Here is a 22,031-nt window from a genome sequence, read left to right as displayed (position 1 = left end):
TCACTCTTTATCTCTATCAATCTTTGTTTTAAATTCTTATGTTGGATATTAATATTATTAGATGAACAATTTTTTGGTTAGCATTTTCTTGGTAGTTTTAAAAAAAAAATTGCCTTTCTCCAAATGTTTGGTAATATGTTCTAACTATATAGTTGCAAACGGCACATGGCTGTGTTTCTTCCCTTAAAAACCCTGTCTAAATGTGTTTTTGGTGTCATTTTTTAATAATACAAACCATTTATATTTATTAATACCACTTTGATTTCTCTCTAGAATCTTGTTTCCTATTTGTCCTTTGCTTTTCTTTCTCTTTTTTTTTGCTTGCTAATCCAGTAACTAAGTTTTCTGTAGGTCATTTTTTTCCTCTATAGATTCGGAAGTTAGACATTCTACTTCTCTAATTTTGGTGAATACCTTTCAATGTTTAATATATATCTATATCTATATCTATCTATATATATATATCAGTAATAGACTGTCATATTCAAGGCTGCCATAATCTTTTATTTTTAATTTATTTTTTAGAAAGAGAGAGAGAGAGAGCACTAGCAGGAGAGAGGGGCAGAGGGAGACACGGAGAGAATCTTAAGCAGGGTCCACCCTTAGTGTGGAGCCCAATGGGGGCCTTGATCCCAGGACTCTGGGATCATGACCTGAGCCGAAATCAAGAGTTAGATGCTCAACTGGACTGAGCCACCCAGGTGCCCCGCCATAATCTTTTAAATAACATTTCTATATTTAGGATAATTCCCTGGTTATAAATCTCATCTTCCCAATATAAAATTCAGAACTCTGATTTCTTGCCTCCCTTGCAACCAGGATGCAGGCCTATGACATATGCTGTGCTAGCCAGAAGCACCTGTGGAAATGTGAGGAATGTGAGGATACAAGTTCTGCACACAGCTCTCATTTTCCTGGTGTAGGTAAAGATGAAAACATCAAGCTTATAAAGGTGGCAGTCATTGCAAAGTCCTGATGTTGATAGCAGGAACAGAAGAAGAAAAGTTGAGTTCATGGCATTTAGTGTTTGATGGGAATAGCAGCAGTTTCTTTACCATGAAAGTTCTGCTGCATGGTTTAGGGCAATTTTTTTCTAGAACCTTAACCCAAGCTTTTCTTTTTTCTTTTTACCCAATGACCCTGGAGCTGCTGAATGTCAATTTAAGAAATTCTTGCTTGAAGTCTGTTGTTTGCAACAAAGGATTTTAACCAATAACTTGTGAAAGTCTGACGTTAAGGCATATTTCACTCCTGAGTAAAAGAAACTGAGTCTTTAATTCAGAACTCCCTTTCTGCCATCATCTATGATATTTTTAAGGGCTAATATTTTAATTTCACCTGGTTTTAAAATTCCAAAATACTGGAATATAAAAAAATAATCCTGATTTAGATTAACCAATATATTTGTTAATTTATTTGTTTATTCTTCTTTATCCCATACTTACTTACTCCTTTTGGGTTCAGCTTTTCTTATTGGAGCAAATTCTTTAGTATGTCCTTCAATGAGCATCTGTGAGTACTAAATTTGAAAATGTGTTCATTTTGTTCTTCCTTTTGAAAGATAGTTTAGCTAGGTATAGAATACTAGTTTTTCAGTTATGGACTGTCAGTACTTTGAAGATATTTTCCTTCTGTCACCTATTGCTGCTTATAAATCTGCTGACAGCTCATTCCTGTCAAAATGGTACCTTTTAACATTTTCTTATTGCATTTGGTATTCCGTAATTTCACTCCTCTATACAGGTCTTAGTTTCAAAAATTTATTCTGCTTGAGCCTCAGCATTTTCTTTTGATTTGGTAACCCATGGTTTCTTCAGGTCTGAAAAATTCTCACAATCATCTCTTTGGATATTGCCTCTCCTTCATACTCTATTTTCTCTCCTCCAGAAACTCTTTAAGATGTATACTGGCTCTCCTATATCTAACCTTCAGGTCTCTGAACTTATCTTGGCTGCTCTGGCAGCTTATTATATGCATTTTCCATGTATTTCAGTCTCTATATAAAAATCATTTATATAAGGGTCATCTGGTTCAAAATTTCCTACCACATTAATTGCTCTTCTGGCTTTCAAAGCTCTCATGCATCCAGACCCTGACGTTAGTTAGGTAACTATGGGCTCACAACATCTCTGGGCCCATTTCCCAACACAAAGAGATAACTGAGGTTATTGAAAAACGTAAATGAAGTGACACATTTAAGGTGCTGACAAGTTCCCCAGACATAGCAGCACACTACATAAAATTTACTGTGACTGCCTAAATCAAAGCAGTTTCCCTGGTGGTCACATCTGTATGACACCTTTCCTTCTACCATTTTAGACATGAGTTCTGAATGGAAGCTGTTTTCAGTTCTAAGACCTTGCTCCTTTGGTCTGAGGTCTGGTCACATGAGTCTAGCCCAACTGATTAGTCATTCCTTGAAACTTTAAATTTGACATTTCCTTTTTGACTATAGAGTACTTAAAATGTGAATAGAGCTGCTGGCTGTAGTAAAAGAGAATGAAAATGACATTTTAAGAAGTGTGTGTGGGGGTGGGGGTGAGGGAATGGGTAGGAGAGATTGCTGACCATTCAAGTTCCTGGCTTCATTAGCTTTGATGATATGGGATTTTTCAATACTATAGATTCCTTTAATATTTGAATGTTTTATAATAGGGAGGAATAACCTTATCATAAATTTTTGAAAAATTTTATCAGAATCTGAACACAAATCTTACTTCATTGTATTGTTCAATCATATCAATTTTTTATTCTTACTTTCCAGAATGATTGTTATCCTCTCTCCAGCTTTGGAAATGTAGTTGTAATAACATTATATTTGAATGGTCCTGCAGAGTTCCCACAGCCTTTCCTATCATTATCTTATTTGATTGTGTGAGATGAACAGGCCAGGTAATGTTAAGATTAATTTTTACAAATTGTGAAATTAAGACTCAAGTTACATGTTGTTTAGGACAAAGAAGGGTGGGAACTGAGCTAGATATTAAGCATTCTCTACCAGAAGAGCTCAGAGCTTACCATTTGCAAGACTGTCAAAGACGACACATTATAAAATATTTTCACTAATTATTTTTCATTAGGATTTTCAGGTAACTTCTGAAAAGTTTCATTAGCTCAACTGTAAAACCTATTAAAATGCACTCTGTCCACAACTTAAATTCATACTCTCAAATGCACTTGTGTTCTCCCAAAAGTTAATCTTTGCCGTGTTGTGAATCAAGTTCCCGTTGTGCTTTTAAATTTTAAAACTTTAACCTGGGGAAGATATTATTGAGAGGGAAGTTGGGGAGAAGGGGACATTTTAATTCCTGGTTAGACATCCACAGTGCTTAACAGATTCACGTAGGAATGAGGGTAAATTCTTACACCCCTTGACTAAGAACTATGTTGGGTATAGCCTGTGGGTAATTATTTACAAAGGTGACTTGTAATCACAAAGTAGCCTAGTAATATCATCACACTTTTGTTTTGGAAAATTCAAATGCTTTCACAACCTAACTCATTCACACTCACTGAACTGACAAGGAGTGGCTGAATGACAAATAATATCTGCTGAAATTATTGAAGTATAGGGGAGTGAGATACTGAAAATAATACAAAGCAAGAATAGTTTAGCTTCCTTTTTAGCCTCAGCATGATTGCTACCTCTTAGGAGAATCTTTCCATTTCAAGCAGAAAATATAATTTATGATGAGGTTTGTTAATTTTAGATAAATTGTTTCTATGGAATCAAGGCATTGATATGTCATAGAATATTGGAAGGATCATACTATTAATCAGCAGTGTTCTTCATTTTGCACTCTGATATTTTCATTTTCTATGGGGCTAAAGATAAGCTTTTTGTTTTAAGCACAGCATTATTATAAGCTGACAGTCCTGGCATAGGTCCCCTTTTCTCCTGACTGCCACTAGACTCAAATCGATCCTCTAAATACAGCCCGTCCCAAGAGACACAATTGATGTCGGAAAAGAGGACTTTTTTAAACCGAGCCTGACGTCACACGTTTGTGCTCTAACCATCTGTACCTTTTATTAACCAGGGGCTGGAGCCGCCCAGGCGGACAGACACAGGCGCACAACAGCCTTCTCCCACACAAGCCTGGAATGGCAACAGTGTGCTGCTGCCTTAGAAAGAAAAGCCGTTTCAGAACTGTGGGGTGGCGTGGGGGTGTGTGTGTGGCAGGGTGAGGGAATCATTTCTCTTCTTCTCCATCCAAGGATGCTATTTATTGGAAATCCAGCACATCTTTTATTTATTTTTTTTTCAATTGATTTCTCTCGAGTGGGAGGCAAAACCCTTCAGATGCGAGAGAAGAAAAGGAAAAAAAAAATGCAAGCCGGGCAGGAGGATTTTGGAGAACCACAGCTTTGCTTTGGATTGGGACTACAGGCAGAGAAAGACTCCAGCCAGCGTCCACAACCTGTTTGGCCTGCAAAGATGCCGCTGTTCCGCCCCGAGTGCAGCATCGCTCCCCTTCCCCTCCCCCCTCCCTCCGGCTCCGTGCTGCCCCTGGGAGGGCGGCAGCCCCCAAGAGTCACCTCTCACTCCCTGCGGTGCCCAGTCCAAGTACGGAGGGGCGTGTGCTGGGGAAGAGCACTCCTTCTCCTTCGACGCGCGAGACCCGGGGAGTTTACGCTCCCCTGTAGCCCCCTCCTTCTGGCCTTGCCCACAGTCCCCGAGAGGGCAGCAGCCTCCTGGTGAACGCCTCTCCCCCCACTCGTGTGACTCCTTCTTCCTCCCCCAGCCCAGGGGCGCATTCTCACTCTCCCTCCACGTGTGCGTCCGGTTCGCCTCTCTCCCGTCGCAGGAAGGCAGCAGCCCCCAGGTGCCCACCTCTCACGCCCCTTCCGGCCCCTCACCCAGTTCCTTCAGCGTCCTCTAGCTTTGGGGAGCGTCCGCACTCCACCTCCACGTGCGAGCCCAGGGCCGTTACCCAGCTTCCAGATACTCCCTCGCCCCCCACCCCCGCGCCACCTCTAGCCAGGGCTCCGCCCACCGCGCCCGGGGCGCGCGCCCAGGAGTACCTGGCCACCCCTCCCCCGGCTTGGCGCCGCTCCCCTCCCACCTCCCCCGCCCCGCGCGCAGTAGCTCGCAGCCCACCCCTCGCAGCTTCCTTCTCTCCGCCCCCTCCCTCTCCAGGAGGTGGGGGGGGGGGCACGAACGGGCGCGGTGGCGTGGCCAATGGGCGCTCGGCTTACTCTGGCCTCTCCCCCGCGCAGCCGCCAATCGCGGCGGGCGGTGGTGGTAATATTGTGGAGTGGAGTTTGGATGCCGCCGCTGCCGCGGGCTGGAGCGGCGCGGCCGCGGGGGCTGCCAGGGTATTTCGGGAAGGGGGCGTGAGGAGGCGGCGGCTGCGGCGGTGGGCGGCTGTGGCTGCGGCAGCGTGTGGAGGCAGCTGAGAGAAAGAGAAAGAAAGGAAAGAAGAGGGCGGGGGAGTACTCAGGAGGAGGCGGGACCGACCGGGCTCCTTACCTCTCGGTAGCGGCGGCGGGCGGCCCGGGAGGCGGCACCGCCCCCTGCCCGCGGACTCCTCAGCGCAGCCAGCCGCGGACCCGCTGGCTCCGGGCAGCGACCGAAGCTACGGGGGCGGAAGCGGTGGGCCGGGGCGGCGGCGGAGGCGACCGCCATGGCGTTCCTCAAACTCCGTGACCAGGTAGGTGAGGGGCGGCGGGGCTGGATCGCGCAGACCGGAGAGGAAGGAAGGGAGGGAGGGCGGCGGGCCAGCTGTGTGGGCCGCCCGGGCGCCCGCTCGGCGGGGTGGGCGCGAGGGAGGCGGGGTGCCGCCCGGGGGACTAGCGCGCCGAGGCCGGGCCGGGGACCGCGGGCGACCCGCCTGTCAGCGAAGCACCGGCAGGGTGAAGCCCACGTGCGGCCGGGGGGCTCGCCGCCGTCTCCGGTCGCCACCGCGTGAGGGGCGGGTCCCGCGCTGGCCGCCTAGGCGCCCGCGCCCGGCGCGCTGTCGGGTGTGCACCTCCTCTCTCCTGCCAGGTGAGGCTCGGGCCTAACAGGTGGCTTTCCGCTGCCGGGCGGGAGCGGTGCTGGCGGCCGTGACCTTAGGTCACGACCTTGCTCGCCTGTTTGCTTCGCCGGATAGTTTGAGGCACGCTCTCTCCGGGTTAAAGTCGGTTGATTCTGCTTCGGGACTAGCTATTCAACCTGCAAGTTCCTAGACTTGTTTTCTTTTGACATTTTGTGCACCATTTTGGTTACTTTTCTTGACTTACGAAGAGCTGGTCGAAGAATACCTGAAGTGCCGAAAAGAGTAGTGACTCTTTCGCACTGAAGAAAAAAATTGTGTCTAGGAACGAAATGGCAACTATATCAGAATGATTTGTACACCTGAAAATATGGAAATAAGGGTAAGAAGGCTTTCAGGCGGTGCAGAGGCTTCCAAACATTTGTGTCTCTTTAAGAAGAGGGAAATTAACGTATGAAATTTACCGAGAGGCAGTAGACGTAATAGTGCTGAGAATTTATTTTTGCCATTTGTTTTTTTTTTTTTTGAACAGAAGGTACTGGGCAGATTTGAAGGGAAAGTAACTTACATATATTGGGAAACTGTTCTTAAAGTGAGTACCCCTTTTTCAGAAACAATGAGGAAAAACTTGAGATGTCTTTTTTAATATCATCTCTTAGTGAATACTGTGCCATAAATTCTGAATCTTGGTATGATGAATTCTCATTTCATAAATGAATTTTGTTTTCTTTTTAGGCCGTTGGCTTAACGCGTGTATCATTGGGTATCAGGAAGGTTTTAGCTGGTGTTAGCATCGTCAGGAATGATACTTTGAAAAACTCCTGTTCAGTGAAGTTTATACATTGTATTTCAAGTGATAGAACAGCATTGTCCATTATGATAGCTACTAGTCTACCTGTGGCAACATAAGTTTTAATTAGTTAAAATTAAATAAAATAAAAAGTTCATTACTCTTAGTCTTGGCAGCCACATTTCAAGTGCTTGGTAGCCACATGTAGTTATTGACTGTGGTATTGGACAGCACAGATACAGAACATTTATATCATCAGAAAATTCTATGGGATAGCACTGTTGAAGAATAACAGGTAAAACATAACTAATTCCTGTATAATCAAGTCATGATATACTCTTAAAGATGTAAAATTCAAGATCTAGATTCTCTAATCTTTACCAATCTAATGGCACTTTGTGCTTCCCTAGGTTATAGTTGGAGTAATGATTGATTTTTATTTTGTTTCTAGTCCTCCTTTTTGAAAACGTTACTTCTGCGATTTGGATCATAGCGTGCATTAGGAATTTGGTGAACTTTTAGGAGATTATCTCATTTTATTCACCATCAGGTTTAAACAGAAACAAGATTATGTTTTCAGATTGACATAAAGTCTACTTGCACCTTTGCATTTGTGTATTTAGGAATTGGAATTATGAAATAATTGTGATGCTTCTCCAGTTTTATATGGTATCTGTTAATACTCAGTGGTGGTGATGATATGTAAAATGTCACCTGTAAACTTAAGGCTACTTGGACAAGTTAATGAAGTGACATAGCTCAGACGTGAAGAACGTTGAGGTTTACCTCTAAACTACAAAGTAATTGACTCATCTGGTCTCTCTTTTGGAAGACTTTGAGAAATGAGTTTGATTTGCCTATTTCAAAGGGAATAGCCGCTTTTATAAGTCATCTTGTATGTTGATATTTTATTGGCTATTAGAAATGAGAGTAAAAATGAAATGGAATACAAATATAATTTTAACCTACATGAAAAACAGTTCAGGTAGATGAATTATTTTATTTGGGGAAAAGGAGCTGACAGTGTAGATAAGTACACATAATTTTAAAGCTGGAAGATACTTAACCTAGCATTTAACTCCGTCTTCATTTACATTTGGGATAGGAAATAGTTCAACCTACTTTTTTTCTATTATTGCCATATTTACCTTGTATTTTGTTCTAGCTCTGCAAATACAACTATTATAAGTAGAACCTGTTAATGGATAGGAGTTGTTCTTTGTGTGCATAAGCATCAGGTGGGTTCTAGATGGTTTAAATATAAAATCAGTGATTAAATAAAGCAGTTTGTTTTCATGTCTGGTAAATCTGGATAAGACAGCTTTCCCCCTTTCCATGGCAATACCTAATATGGGGGTAAGAACAGGATTGAGTTTTCAGTTGGACACCAAATCTGATTGTACCATTGCATTCATGAATTGCAATTATGAAGCAATTGGGATGCTACTCTGGTTTTATATAGTATCTGTTAATACTCACTGTAGTGATAATATGTGAAATGTCACCTGTGAACTTTAGGATATTTGGACAAGAACTTGGACTAGTGCATTATTCTTTGTTAGTAGATGAAAATAATTTTTAATTGTAAATGAGGCGAAAATTGTTTTCTCTTTGAGGACTAGAAACATGAACTGTCCCCTCGATTTTTTTCACATTAAAGTGTTTATACAGCATGAATCTCTTACAATTGTAGGATTTTATTCAACAGGTATCACTATCCAGATTTTTATCTTTGCAGTTAGCAAAAATGTAATCATATGATTATATTTAAATTAAAAAAATATATTTTTCAGCTTTATTGAAATATTAACATATAACATGTAAGTTAAAGGTGTACAGTGTGATGTTTTGATACATACATATAATGCAAAAGGAATACATGATAAGGTTAGTTAACACCTCCGTCCCCTCCCACAATTACTTTGTGTGTGTGTGTGTGTGTGTGTAGATAAGGTCTACTTTCTTCACAGCTTTGAAGTTTGTGTGTGTGTGTATGCATGCATGCACATATATATAATGCAGTATTGTTAATTGTAGTTGCTTGCTGTACTTTAGATCCCTAGAACTTCTTTATAGCTGGAAATTTGTACCTTTTGGCCAATTACATAATTACATTTTAATTTATCAGCAATTACATTTTAATTTATCAGAAATGATTCATAGTCTGCCCTCATAAGAGAGAGAAGACTGTCTTTGTTCAGACTGTGTAGGTTAACAAACTCACAATTGAGAAGCTAAATGGTAACTGGCCCTGGCTTTAGCACCTAGAAGATAGTAGGGAGTGATGGCGATCATGGCAGATAGGAGCAGGTATATTAGCTGCTGCTTATTAGCTCCAGGACATTGTTACTGTGCAGGTGTGCCTACTATTTTTAAAATTCCAATTTTCTTTAGGAAGTTAGAGATCAGATACTTATGAAAAAAATCTCTCTATAAGTATTGGTAGGTAAGTTGGTAGTAACCATTGATTAAAAAGTTAAAGCTGTAGTTTTACAAATAGGCTGGTAGGGGACCAGTTTGTAATCATGAGTTTAGCTTAGCTTGAGAAAACAAACTGCCAAATAAGATTCTTATTTTAAAAGAGCAGTTTTCTTTCAGATAAAGTAGTTAGAATGGTCATAAACTTAAAAAAAATAAGATGTAATGCATATACCATAAAAGTCATCCTTTAAAGTGTACATTTCAACCAAAGCAATTTTGAGGGGGAAAAAAAAAGGCTGGAGGTATCACAATCCCAGATTCAAGATGCACTGCACAGCTGTAATAACCGAAACAGTATGATACTGTCACAAAAGTAGATACATAGATCAATAGAACAGAATAGAGAGCCCAGAAATAAACACTTGCTTATTTGGTCAATTACCATATGACAAAGGTGGCAAGACTATACAATGAGTAAAAGACAAACAACAACAACAACAAACAAAACAAAAAAACAGAAAAGGCAACCTACTGAATGGGAGAAGATATTTTCAAATGATATATCTAATAAGGGGTTAATATCTAAAATATATGGAGAATTTACACAATTCAGCATTGGGGAAAAATCATAATCTGATTAAAACATGGACAGAGGACCTAGGTAGACATTTTTCCAAAGAAATACAGATGGCCAACAGATACAAGCAAAGATACTCCACATCACTCATCATCAGGGAAATACAAATTTAAAAAAACAGTGAGATATCACCTAACACCTGTCAAAATGGCTAGAATCAAAAAGAAAAGAAACAAGTGTTGGTGAGGATGTGGAGAAAAAGGTGTGCTGGGAACGTAAATCGGTGTAGCTACTGTGGGAAACTGTATAGAGGCTCCTCAAACACCCCCCCCCCCCGAGGAATATTAGTCAGCCATAATAAAAGAACAAGATCTTGCCATTTGCAGCAACATGGGTATACCTCGAGGGTATTATGGTAAGTAAAATAAGTAGGCAAAAGACAAATACCATATGAATTTCACTTACATGTGAAATTTGAAACAACCAAGCAAACAAAAATCTGAAACAGTCCCATAAGTAATAGGTGGTTGCCTGAGGGGAATGGAGTGGGGGATGGGCTAAAGGGGATGAAGGAAGTAGGAGCTACGAGCTTCCAGTTACAGAATGCATAAACTACAGGGATTTTCATACAGCATAAGAAATACAGTCAGTAGTATATAATAGTATCATATCACAGTACCATCATTGTAATGGTAGCTGCACTTGTGACGATCATAGCATAATGAATAGAGTTGTTGAGTTGCTATGCTGTATATCTGAAACCAGTGTAACATTGTGTGTCAGCTGTACTTCAATTTTAAAAAAACATTCAATAAGTAACACCCCCAGAAAAGTGTGCAATTCAGTAGATTTTAGTATAGTTGCAAAATTGTGTAGCCATTAGCAGTTACTCCCCATTTTCCCTTACCTCTAGCCCCTGGGGAGTGCTGATTTACTACTTTCTGTCTTTATGAAGTTGCCTTTTCTGGACATTCATATAAATGAAATTATACACCATGTGACTTTTTATATCTGACTTCTTTTACTTAGTATAATATCTTTAAGGTTCATCCATTCATGTAGTATGAATCAGTTCATAAAATTTGTATCATATTAAAGAGTTTCTTTTAAAAATTTCTATACTTTTATGTTGTTTTATTGCTTCTTGTAGTGTGCACATGTATAATCTGGGATGTTTGTTTCTATTTTTTGAATTTGTTTTAAAACTGGAGTTAGAGTTTGTTTGCAGTAGCACTAAAGGATAATAGTTTTTATATTTGGGTTATTTTTGTGTAGGAGCCATCTTTGTGTTCTCTTTTGGGTTAATGGTCATTAGGTAAGGATTCTTGATATGTTGAAGGGTTTTTTTTTTTTTTTTGAGCAGGGTTAGCATATATCAATAAATAGATATTTAATGGGTGAGGATAATTTGACTGCTGTTTTGGGTAGTTAGTATGCTCTCACTTGATCAAGTATCTACTTAGGGTAGAGCATTTTTTGACCTTTCAGTAGAAAAAAAAGATGATCCTAAAAAAAAATCTTATAATTAGGGGTACAGAATATGTGAAATGCATGAAAAACACTGAATGCTTATATATCCAAGTATTCTCTATTGAGTGTTCCCTTGCATTGTGTTGGAGACTTTGGGGCACACAAAGGTACAGTAGCCACCATCTCTGCCCTTAAAAGTCTTATTGGCTAGAAAAGGAGAAATGATACATAAATGCAGAGTATCTGAAACACTTCACCTGAAAGGGTTTATAGAGGTTGAAGAAAGCATATGGAGCATGTTATTTGGAAATGTATCTAACAGTTAAAAAGTAAGTGTGTCTTGTGTTTACTGGGTTTTTGATGCCTTGTATAGTAATAGAACATGTAAAGTTGTAGAACATAAAAGATGTAGATAACATGTTTCAGAATTCAGAAAGGATCAGGTGATCTGGCTGTAGGTGGAAGGAAACTTTTATGGCAAGGGAGGTATTTGAGGTTCACAGGAAGGATTTGTTGAAAGCAAATACTTGTGAAGGAAAGCAACAAGAGAGAACTATGAAGGCAGGCCAAAAAAAGAATACAGTATATCTGTCTGTGCTGGGGTACTGAGGAGATAGATCTGATTGGTGTGGGTAGTTGGAAAGGATGGGAGATAGATCAGCTAAACTAACAGTGACTACATTGTGAAGTACTTTGAATACAAGATTAAGAAGTTTGGACTTGATTGGTAGTTGAGGGAAGTTCTAATAGGTGGGCTTTCTTAATCTAAGGTCTGTGAAGGGCTTCTGGAGGAATATGCATATATGTACTTAAGAGGTGTCATAACTTTTATTAGAACCTGTGAGGAGTCCACAACACCCACAAGTTAAATAGCCACTATGTTATGGGTTTTAGAAGAGTGGATTACAGAAGACAAACAGGAACACCCAAGACCAGTTAGGTGGCTACTGCTATCATTCAGAACATATGTAAAACATTTTAGTGCAAGCCAAGCACATTAAGTAATAAGCAGAAGTTTGAATGGGAATGAGTATATCTTTAAAGGATCCTCATAGCTATATTAATGACTCACTTAAGTATACAATTAAGAGTGTCTTATATTTATATGACACCTGACAGTTTTTTGTTGCATAGTTCCACTAGGGTAAATTAAATATGAAAATGCAATTAATGTTGATTATGGTAGTAAAAAAGAGCAGATAATCTAAGTGGTTAAATTTGGGTTGTATTAGGTTTTCTTTCCAGTATTGTATCTTATTTCCTTTTTATTTTTCTAGTCTAATGTAACATTTGTATTCAGTGAATACACTCAACCTGGGTTGAAGTGAGACGCTCATGGAGACAGTTTTGTGCCTGGGAAGAATACATTAGGGTAAAGTCTTTTTGTTCTGGAGATTGTATTCTGTGGACAGTTCACATCAAACACACACAGTGATACTGAATCATATAGTTATACAGTGCTTCTCATTTAAAGCAAATATCAATGAAATCTCCAGTTACTTTAACCAGTAATGTTTTAAAATGTAACGGTACGTTGGTATACAATGGTTAAAGGTACTCAAGTACTTCAAGTTTAATTTCTACTCCTACTCCTTGGTCCCAGTTCTTAGTTAAGTGATTCATCCACCTTCCTTATATGATACTGATTTTTTAAAAAAGGGTTCTTCTGGGTGCACCTGGGTGGCTCAGTCGGTTGAGTATACAAATCTTGATTTTGGCTAAAGTCATGATCCCAGGGTTGGGTGATTGAGCCCCTTGTCAGGCTGAGCATGGAGCTTGCTTGGGATTCTCTCTCTCTTTCCCTCAACCCCTCCCCCCACTTGTGTGCATGCTCACTCTCTCTTTAAAAACAAAAATTAACATTAAAATTGAAAAGAATGAAGAATTCTTCTCTGTGTATACTGATTGGCATGCAAGGCAAAGTCTGGGTAGAACTACTACTCCCACAACTTTAGTGAAAAGTTCACTTTGCCTAGTAAATTTAAGTTCAAATTCTTAATTGTGATGGTTTATTTAAATTTATTTATTATAAACTTAAAGGTATATCTTTTCTACTCTTAAGGATTTAAGAACACAGATAATATTAAAACATACAGCATGTGACAGTCAAAATATTTAAAAATGAAAATCAGAAAGCAGTTGCTTATGAAATATCTACTTGTTCAGAAGCCTAGAATGAGAATTATTATAGTTTATTACTACATTTAACTTTATTTCTTGTTACCTAAGGTACCAGCCTTCCCCCCCCCCCCCCCCCCCCCCCGCCAGCTTTGTATCTTATAATAGGAAGTATAAATTAGTCTGGAGAGGCAGCCTTTTCTCTTGCATCATTTTCTGGATTAAAAAGTTTGATAGCCTTTTCTTTTTTAAACAGCTTTACTGCAATATAATTCACACCAATTTAAGTTGTACAGTTCAGTGATTTTTAGTATATTCACAGAGCTGTATAAGCATCACCTCAATCAATTTTAGATCATTGCTAGTCATACTGAAAAGAAACCTCTTATCCCTAAACTATCATTCCCTCAACCCCCCATCCTTCATAGCCATAGACAACTGCTAGTCTGTCTATTTTCTGTCTCTATATATTTACCTATTTTAGTTAGCATGTTTGTAAGGCTCATCTGTATTGTAGCATGCGTCAGTATTTTTATTGCTGAATAATATAATATTACATTGTATCATGCCACGTTTTACCTATCCATTCAGTAGTTAATAGGCACTTGGATTATTCTCACTTTTTGGCTAGTATGAATGATACCGTGAGAACATTTGTGTACAAATGTTTTTATGTGGACAAAAGTTTTCATTTCTCTTGGTGCTTAGAATGGACTAGTTGGGTCATATGGGAACTCTGTAGCCTTTTAAGGAACTGCCAGACCATTTTCCAAGAGTGGCTGCACCATTTTACATTCCCACCAGCAGTGCATGAGGGTTCCAGTTTCTCCATATCCTCAATAGTGCTTATTATTGTTTATCTTCTTTCATTGTTTAGTCATTCTAGTGTGTATAAAGTGGTGTCTCCTTGTGGTTTTGATTTGCATTTCCCTGATGGCTAATAATGTTGAGCATCTTTTCATCATAGCCTTTGCCCAGTTTTTTAAATTGGGCTATTTGTCTTTTTATTGTTGAGTTGGAGTTCTTTAAATATTTTAGATACAAGTCCCTTATCAGATATATGATTTGCAAAAAATTTCTCCCATTCTGTAGGCTGTCTTTCTGCTTGCTTGTTAGTATTCTTTGAAGCACAAAAGCTTTTAATTATGAAGTCCAATTTGTCTGATTCATAGGGTTTTGACTAGGGAGCCTACGTGGGTAGGGTATGCAAGAAGAGGAGTTGGCTTGAGGGTGAGATGAATTCAGTTTTATATACGTTTAGGTCCTAGTAGAACAGTTAATTGGAAAAGTTGTTATAAGAGGCAGTTAAATATGAGGCTGGGCTCAGAGAAAAGTGTTTTCAGTAGTAATAGAGGTGAATGAGATCACTTAATGGGAAAAGTTCATGGCCTAGGCGAGTATAATGGAGAATATGGAATGCGTGGAGGAAAGGAAGCCTGAGAAGAAGCTACCAGAGTTAGGAAGAGAGCCTTGAGAGACTGATCACAGGCCAGAGGAGGGAGGAATTTCCCAAGTTGTACCTGTGTTGTTCTCTTAGGCACAAAGTCTTGATTTTTTCATCACTTTTCAGGTTTCTTTTTATCCAGCACATTGTTGTAAACTTTCCAAGGAAATATTTTTCCTATTTGCCCCAATTTGTTTACTTCCTAAGCCAGTAATTCCTAAGTTGGGCATACATCAAAATCAGTTGGCCAGCTTTAATACAGGATTTTAGTGTCCTACTAGACATACTGAATAAGAATCACCTGGGGTAATGTCCCAGAATCTATATTGTAAAACCTCTTAAGGTAAAAAGAGTGGTTTGCTCTTCACCAAGCTTGTTTCCTTTTCTCTTGGATCCCAGCTAATTTATATTTTCCAGCCCCTCTTGCATTTGGGATGGCCATATGATTGAGATATGGCCATAGGAAATTAAGCAGAAGTGTTGAGTGTTTCTTCAGACCTGGCAAATACAAACCTTTCTTGAACAATCCTCTCTTCTCTCTTCTCCTCTCTCCTGCTGGCTGGGTGTTGTCTGCCAAAGCAACTTTGGAATTGATGGGTCCAAGGATGCTGAACTTCTGTCAGCCTGGGTCATCTCCAGCCTCCTCATGCCCACAGCTGATCATTAACATGGATTTTTGGACTTCATGTAAGCATGAAATAAAAATAAGCTATTATGTCACACTTTGGGATTTATCTATTATAACATCCATTGTTACTTTAGTCAGTATACCTCCTTAGCTTATTAACCACAGATTCTGTTTTGGGATCCATTGCCCTTGGTTTATACTGTTTTGCATTTTAAAACTCATTTATATGGTAAGTTAGTCTTCAGCTATTGACTTCCAGACCTTATACATTAATATTGTGTTTTCTTTGTAAAAATTTTCATGGAAATGATTATAATTAACATCCTGATTATTTTATTATCTAACAAACATTTGTATGCCTGCTATCTGCTGGCCCTTGATACTAGGGATACAGCTGTGTATAAAACATGGTCTCTGTCTTCTAGGAAGGGGTAAGATGGAATTAGATAAGGGCAGTTATCTTACGTGTGCTTTGAGAGCATCAAGGGAGAAACGGCAGATTGAACCCAGTTATGGAGTTGGGGGTCCTCAAAGTTATTTTAATGGGATTTTGTTTACCCATGTTCCTTTTGCAATCTTGTTCTCTCTTCTTGTTGGTAGATAAGAGCCATACATAGCCTATATAAAATATCCTTTTAGAGGAACAAATAATACAAGTCAATTTTGGTAGATTTGTGTTACATGTGGGTATTTTATTTGAGTGTATATTTTTTCTTTCCTTTTTTTTTCAATTTTCTTTAATGTTTGTCAATTTTTGAGAGAAAGAGAGATAGAGTGTGAGCAGGGGAGGGGCAGAGAGAGGGAGACACAGAATCTGAAGCAAGCTCCAGGTTCTGAGTGGTCAGCACAGAGTCCATGCAGGGCTTGAACTCCTGAATTGCGAAATCATGACCTGAGCCAAAGTCAGATGCTTAACTGAGTGAGCCACCCACCCAGGTGCTCTTTTCTTTTCTTTTCTTTCTTTCTGTCTGTCTGTCTGTCTGTCTGTCTTTCTTTCTTTCTTTTAATTTTTTTTTTTTTAACGTTTATTTATTTTTGAGACAGAGAGAGACAGAGCATGAATGGGGGAGGGTCACAGAGAGAGGGAGACACAGAATCTGAAACAGGCTCCAGGCTCCATCCAAGCTGTCAGCACAGAGCCCGACGCGGGGCTTGAACCCACGGACCGTGAGATCATGACCTGAGCCGAAGTCGGACGCTTAACCGACCAAGCCACCCAGGCGCCCCTCTTTCTTTCTTTTTAAGTTTATTTAGTTTGAGAGAGAGACAGCATGAATATGGTAGGGGCAGGGAAAGAAAGAGGGAGAGAGAGAATCCCAAGAAGCCTCCACACTGCCAGTGCAGAGCCTGACTCGGGGCTTGAACCCATGAAACTGTGAGATCCTGACCTGAGCTGTGACCAAGAGTCAGATGCTTAACCTTAGACTGAGCCATCCAGGCACCCCATGTGTATATATATTTTCTTAATCTCTACCACCAGGAAAGAATAGAATACTTTATTTAGAGAACTGCAAATCTTAGTCTTGATGCAGATTATATTGTTAAACTTTTCCTGGAGTTAACTAAAGTTTTTTTGTTGTTGTTGTTTTTTTGCTTTGTCTTGTTCTTAAAGAAATACTATATGTTGTCTTTTCTTTTTGAGGGAACTTTCTGATTAGAAATGGTGAAAGTCAGAAAGGACCTACTTACTATTAGTGTTGTATTCTTATTAGTGTAAATTAGGAAAAAGATAATTCAAACAGGACTTTGAAAGATTGTGTGTGTGTGTGTGTGTGTGTGTGTGTGTGTAAACAGGTAAACAAGACCCTTCTATATTGACTAGTTCTCTGAATGGTGAGAGACTTCCTCCAGTTTTTGAAAGCTTACATGCTAGGCAGTGTGTAGTTCCAAAGTGTTACACTGGGTCATGCCAAGGGTGAGAAGAGTGTCTCTGGGAGAACTAAAAACAGCTAGGCAAGCAACGACCACATCCTGAAGAAAAGGAGTTGAACTTGAGGGTTGAAAACACCTGGTTTTTAAGGGATGTAAAAGCAAACTGCAGCTTCAGGAGTGAGCAGTGGAGTTGAAATCAGATGAACAGATCAGAATAGCATATGTAGTATTTATCATGTAGATCCAATAAGTAGCCTAATCCAGGGTATAGGCAGGTAGTTAACAACGAGCATGTCTATTAGAGCTTGAATGATTCATACAGAGAAGATGTCTGAAATCAAAGGACTTCAATAGATGAAGCCAAAGGGCTATAACCTTTCAGACCTTCTCATTTGATACTGTAGCAGGGACAGGGAGAAGGAACCTTTCAAGGTGCCTGGGTGGCTCAGTCAGTTAAGCGTCTGACTCTTGATTTTGGCTCAGGTCATGATCTCATGGTTCTTGGGTTCAAACCCCACATCGGGCTCTGCGCTGAAAGTGTGGAGCCTTGCTGGGATTCTCTCTCTCCCCCTCTCTCTCTGCCTCTCCCTGTTCACACACACACACTCTCTCTCAAAATAAATAAACATTAAAATTTTTTTTTAAGAGAGCAACTTTTCTATTTTAATGAAACTTAGGATAAATTACTTTAAATATAGGGTCTGTTAATAAAACAAATTATCCTTCAGTTTATCTTTTACCATAAAGCTGAAATTGTATATATCACCTTAAGTTTAGACATACTGGCTGTTCAACTATTATAGATGGTCAGTAACACATGGATTATTTTGGATGTCCTGGTGCATTATTGGCTTTAGAAACTCCTTTGTTTTGGCTATTGAATTACTGCTTTTAAAATGTCACTAAACAACCTATTTGTATTTTCTTTTCCTTACCAGCAATTTCTACTTTTTAAGACTTCTATTAGACTATAAGATTCCATTATGAAGTCAAATGAACTTTTTTACCAGCTCACCTTGTAGTTTCTTCAGCATCTTGGAACCACAGTTTTGAACATGGAATTTCTTTTCTCTGACTACAGCAGCTTCTTTCGTTGTTGGTTCTCTTACTTCCTCACCCTAGTGAACCTGAGCTTTGCTGTATTGGAACCTGCTTTACCTAGTCCACTGGGTTTGCTTTGGCCACAAACTGGCCTAATGAGAAGCTTTGACCTCCTGGTTTGAGCAGTACTGGTTAGGGTAGTGTTTTCTGAAGCATGGGACAACTTTTACTTGAGATTTATTGTGGGTGACCTGTCTACTTTGATTACCAGATGTTGACTGATGCTTCCTTGGTTCCAGTCCAGACTCATGAGTATTTCCTGGTATCCTGCTTCGTTCTCACTTTCCTTTTGCCTTTTCGGAAATCTCCCAGCTCACTCCATTGCAGCCTTTCGTGGTAACTGTTCTGTAGGTTTCATTTTGTCCTCTTCAACACCCTTCCCTCCTCCCTTCAACTATCACCCCATTCTTAACCATCTTGCTGCTTTCATTTCTGTTTTTCCACCTCTACCTCCTTTCTTTTAATCTTTTTTGACCCAGCCTCTTGAACCTCAACTACAAACTTACAGTCTCTTCCTCTTCATCTGTCTTCTGCCTTTTACAACTTGTCCATTTTTCCCCCTCCCACACCCTTCTCAGGCTGGATCCTTTCCTCAGCAAGCCTTGTTTCTCAGTGGGAACTTTCCCTGCAGTTCCTTCCCTTAATGCTGTTATCATGTCAGTCTTATGTCTGTCCTCTAGGTTTTATACTCCTGTCTTTAGCCCCAGTGTCACCCTTTTACCTTGTAGCTCCATTCTTCCCTGCAGCTGTGTCAGGCAAGGGAAGCAAATGACTTTTAAGAAAAATGTTAAGTAAATAGTAGTGGATGTCATCATGCATGGATACGGCAAACACTGATGATAATCTTAATTGAATGTCTGAAATGGTAGAATACATGCTTTTAATTCTGGCTCATTAATTTATCACCTCTGTAACCTTGGGCCAGTTATTTCACTTGAATTTGAGCTTTCTCACCTAAAAAGGGAGATAATAGTGTCTGTCTCACAGAGTTAATGAATTAAGATGAGAGTGTATAAAAACTCTAATACATAGTTAGTATTTGCTAAATGGTAGCTACTGTTGTACTGAAGATGACTTTGGCTTGAGTGATCTGGGCAGCTCTACCTTTGTCTTACTGTGTGATGACCTTGGGCAAAGAAGCTAAATCTGAGCCTGAGTTTGGTTGGTTGGTTGTTTTAACATCTTTTTTGAGATATAATTGACATACCACAAAATACACCCATTTAAAATATACAGAGCAGTGTTGTTTTTTCTTTCTTTTTTTTTTTAAGTAAATTCACAGGGTTGTGCAACCATCACTGTAGTCTTAATTTTTTAACATTTTTGTCGCCTCAGAAAGAAGCCCCATACCCAGCAGTCACCCCATTCCTCCTAAATTCCCACCTACTCCCTTCCCCCTGCCCTGCCCTTCCCTTAGTCTTAGGCAACCACTAATCTCCTTTCTGTTTATATGCATTTGCTTATTCTGGACACTTAATATAAATAGAGTCATAAAATATGTAATCTGTTATGATTGGCTTCTTTCACTTATAAGGTTTTCAAGTTCATTCATACTGTAGCATGTATCAGAAGTTCATTTCTTTTTATTGCTGTATTGGGTTGTTTCTACTTTCTGAATGAAGTAAAATGGCATGGCGATATCTTCATTTAATTGTGAGAATTGTGGGTATGTTGATAATAAAGCATGTAGTATGTAGTAGCTCAATTAATGATCACTTTACTAAACAACTTAAATTCCTGTATTCCCTTGACTTTCTCAGTCAACTAATCAATTACTTCTACAATATATATTCTCTTATTTTAGCTTTGGGACCACTAAAATTGGTGAGGAAAGTAAGGAACCCAAGTTGAATACACTCCAGTTTGCTGATATCTAACTTCAGTTGCGCCTTCAAAGCTGCTTAATCCTTATCATTTCTTTTCTGTGTCCATTAATCTTCATTTCTAACTTCTCCATTTTAACACGTAGTTGTGTCTCCTAATTTACTAAGAGAAGTCTCTTTACCCATGGAAGCTTTCTTATGGATCTCCTTCCTTATTGCACATGCTTTATTTCTGCACTTTGCTTTTTCCCTCTATCTTCTTTTTCTTATTTTGGCTGAGAGAAATGAATATACGTTTTTCTTTCTCAGAGCATTTTTTTCTGCTATAATCCTAATCATATTCTCATCTGCGATTTAAATGTATTATTTCTTATTTTTTCATATTTTTTCACTTTCTCTCCCTGCTCTCACACATTGCTATATATTGGTGTCTGGATGGACACTACCTGTTAATCAAGATTCTAATACCCAGATTGTGCAAAACCAGGTAAGCAATACCTCTTGCAGAATTCGGCCTTAACAAGTGTTACTTATGTTTGAGTATGCCATATGTTATAATATAACTTTTAAAATATTGCTTACTTCATTGTAAAGCAGTAAGTCAAGGTCATTTGAGTTGAAATTTTTTGATTAGAATAGTGAAAACATTTTCCTTTTCATTGTCCTTTGTTAAGGTTAATTACATGTAATATTTTAGAAAGAGTATCCTTTTATTATTATACCTGGAGACAAATCTGACCCACCCTTCAGGTAGTCTTCTCTCTGAACCACATTGATTGTAAAATGTGCTGATTTTGTATAATTGTCATTGGTTCCACATTCCTATGTCCCTAAGCACCCTGTTGGAAAATCTTCCTTTTTACCCAATTCAGTTCTCTCCAGCTATAATTCAGTCATTTTCTGTTTTGTTGTCTATAGTAAGGATCCTGTGTGGCTGATCAACCTTTCAAGTTGGATTCAAGGACCTGGCAATTGGTTAGACCAGTGGTTCCTTTTTTAAAAACAATTTTTAAGGTATAATTTACATACTATAAAATTCATCTGTTTTAAGAGCACAGTTCTTTTAGTAAATTTAGTGTGGTGCACTCAGCACCACAATCCAGTTTTAGAACATTTCCATCACCCAAAAAGATACCTGTTTTGGAAAACATCAGTTCTCCTAGTGTTGTTCTCTTATTCTCATACTATTACCACACTTGTCACACTAATGACACCAGATGGGTGTCCTACAATTCAACTCAATTTTGACACTGGTGACCTGGAGAAAGCATCAGGTTCCATAGGTTAAGGACTTAGTCCCACAAGACGCCCCCCCCCCCCCCCCACTGATGCCAGTTGCAAATCCAGGTTATCTATCACCTGTGCTTCTGACCCACTATAAATTGTAAGTTCCCAAGTAATTTGTTAGAGTGGCTCACAGAACTCAAAGAAACATTTTACTAGCTAGATTACTGGTTTATTACAAAAGGATATAACTAAGGAACAGCCAAATGGAAGAGATGCATAGGGCAAGGTATGTGGGAAGGGGCATGGAGCCTCTGTGCTCTCTGGGTATGCCACTCTCCCCCAATCTTAATGTGTTCACCAACCTAGAAGCTCTCTGAACCCCATCCTTTTGGCTTTTAATGGAGGCTTTGTTACATGGGCACAATTGACTAAATCATTGATGATTGAATTTCCAGCCCCTCTCTCCTCCCTAGAAGTCAGGGGTAGGGGTAGGGATGCGGGTGGACTGAAAGTTACAACCCTCTGATCACCTTGGTTGGTTATCTTGAGGTGGTTTCCAAAAGTCACTTAACATGACAAAAG

At 39.5% G+C, this 22,031-nt stretch overlaps 1 protein-coding gene and 1 long non-coding RNA gene across 7 annotated transcripts in view; one reads left to right on the top strand and one right to left on the bottom strand.

Annotated features, from left to right (window-relative positions):
- The window catches only part of LOC128315308 (uncharacterized), a 29,331-nt gene extending 24,367 nt beyond the window's left edge, over window positions 1-4,964 (bottom strand). For both annotated transcript variants that reach the window (XR_008298010.1, XR_008298009.1), the window contains exon 1: window positions 4,861-4,964. This is a non-coding gene — a long non-coding RNA (uncharacterized LOC128315308). The remainder of the gene's footprint in view (window positions 1-4,860) is intronic.
- A 275-nt stretch (window positions 4,965-5,239) lies between these two features.
- ANKRD28 (ankyrin repeat domain 28) overlaps window positions 5,240-22,031 on the top strand; it is a 191,290-nt gene continuing 174,498 nt past the window's right edge. For 3 of the 5 annotated variants that reach the window (XM_053221474.1, XM_053221471.1, XM_053221472.1), the window contains exon 1: window positions 5,240-5,654. Coding sequence is in view for 2 of the 5 variants with exons in the window: in XM_053221471.1 (XP_053077446.1) it covers window positions 5,628-5,654 (27 nt within the window). In the remaining 3 variants the exon portion in view is untranslated. Of the gene's footprint in view, window positions 5,655-15,377; window positions 15,486-22,031 lie in introns of all 5 variants that reach the window. The other 2 variants (XM_053221476.1, XM_053221470.1) reach the window with 1 other exon arrangement.

Source organism: Acinonyx jubatus, chromosome C2, assembly GCF_027475565.1.
Source record: "Acinonyx jubatus isolate Ajub_Pintada_27869175 chromosome C2, VMU_Ajub_asm_v1.0, whole genome shotgun sequence".
Classification (NCBI taxonomy): Eukaryota; Metazoa; Chordata; class Mammalia; order Carnivora; family Felidae; genus Acinonyx; species Acinonyx jubatus.
Note: the sequence above shows the minus strand (reverse complement) of the source record. Positions and strands in the feature narration are given on the sequence as shown.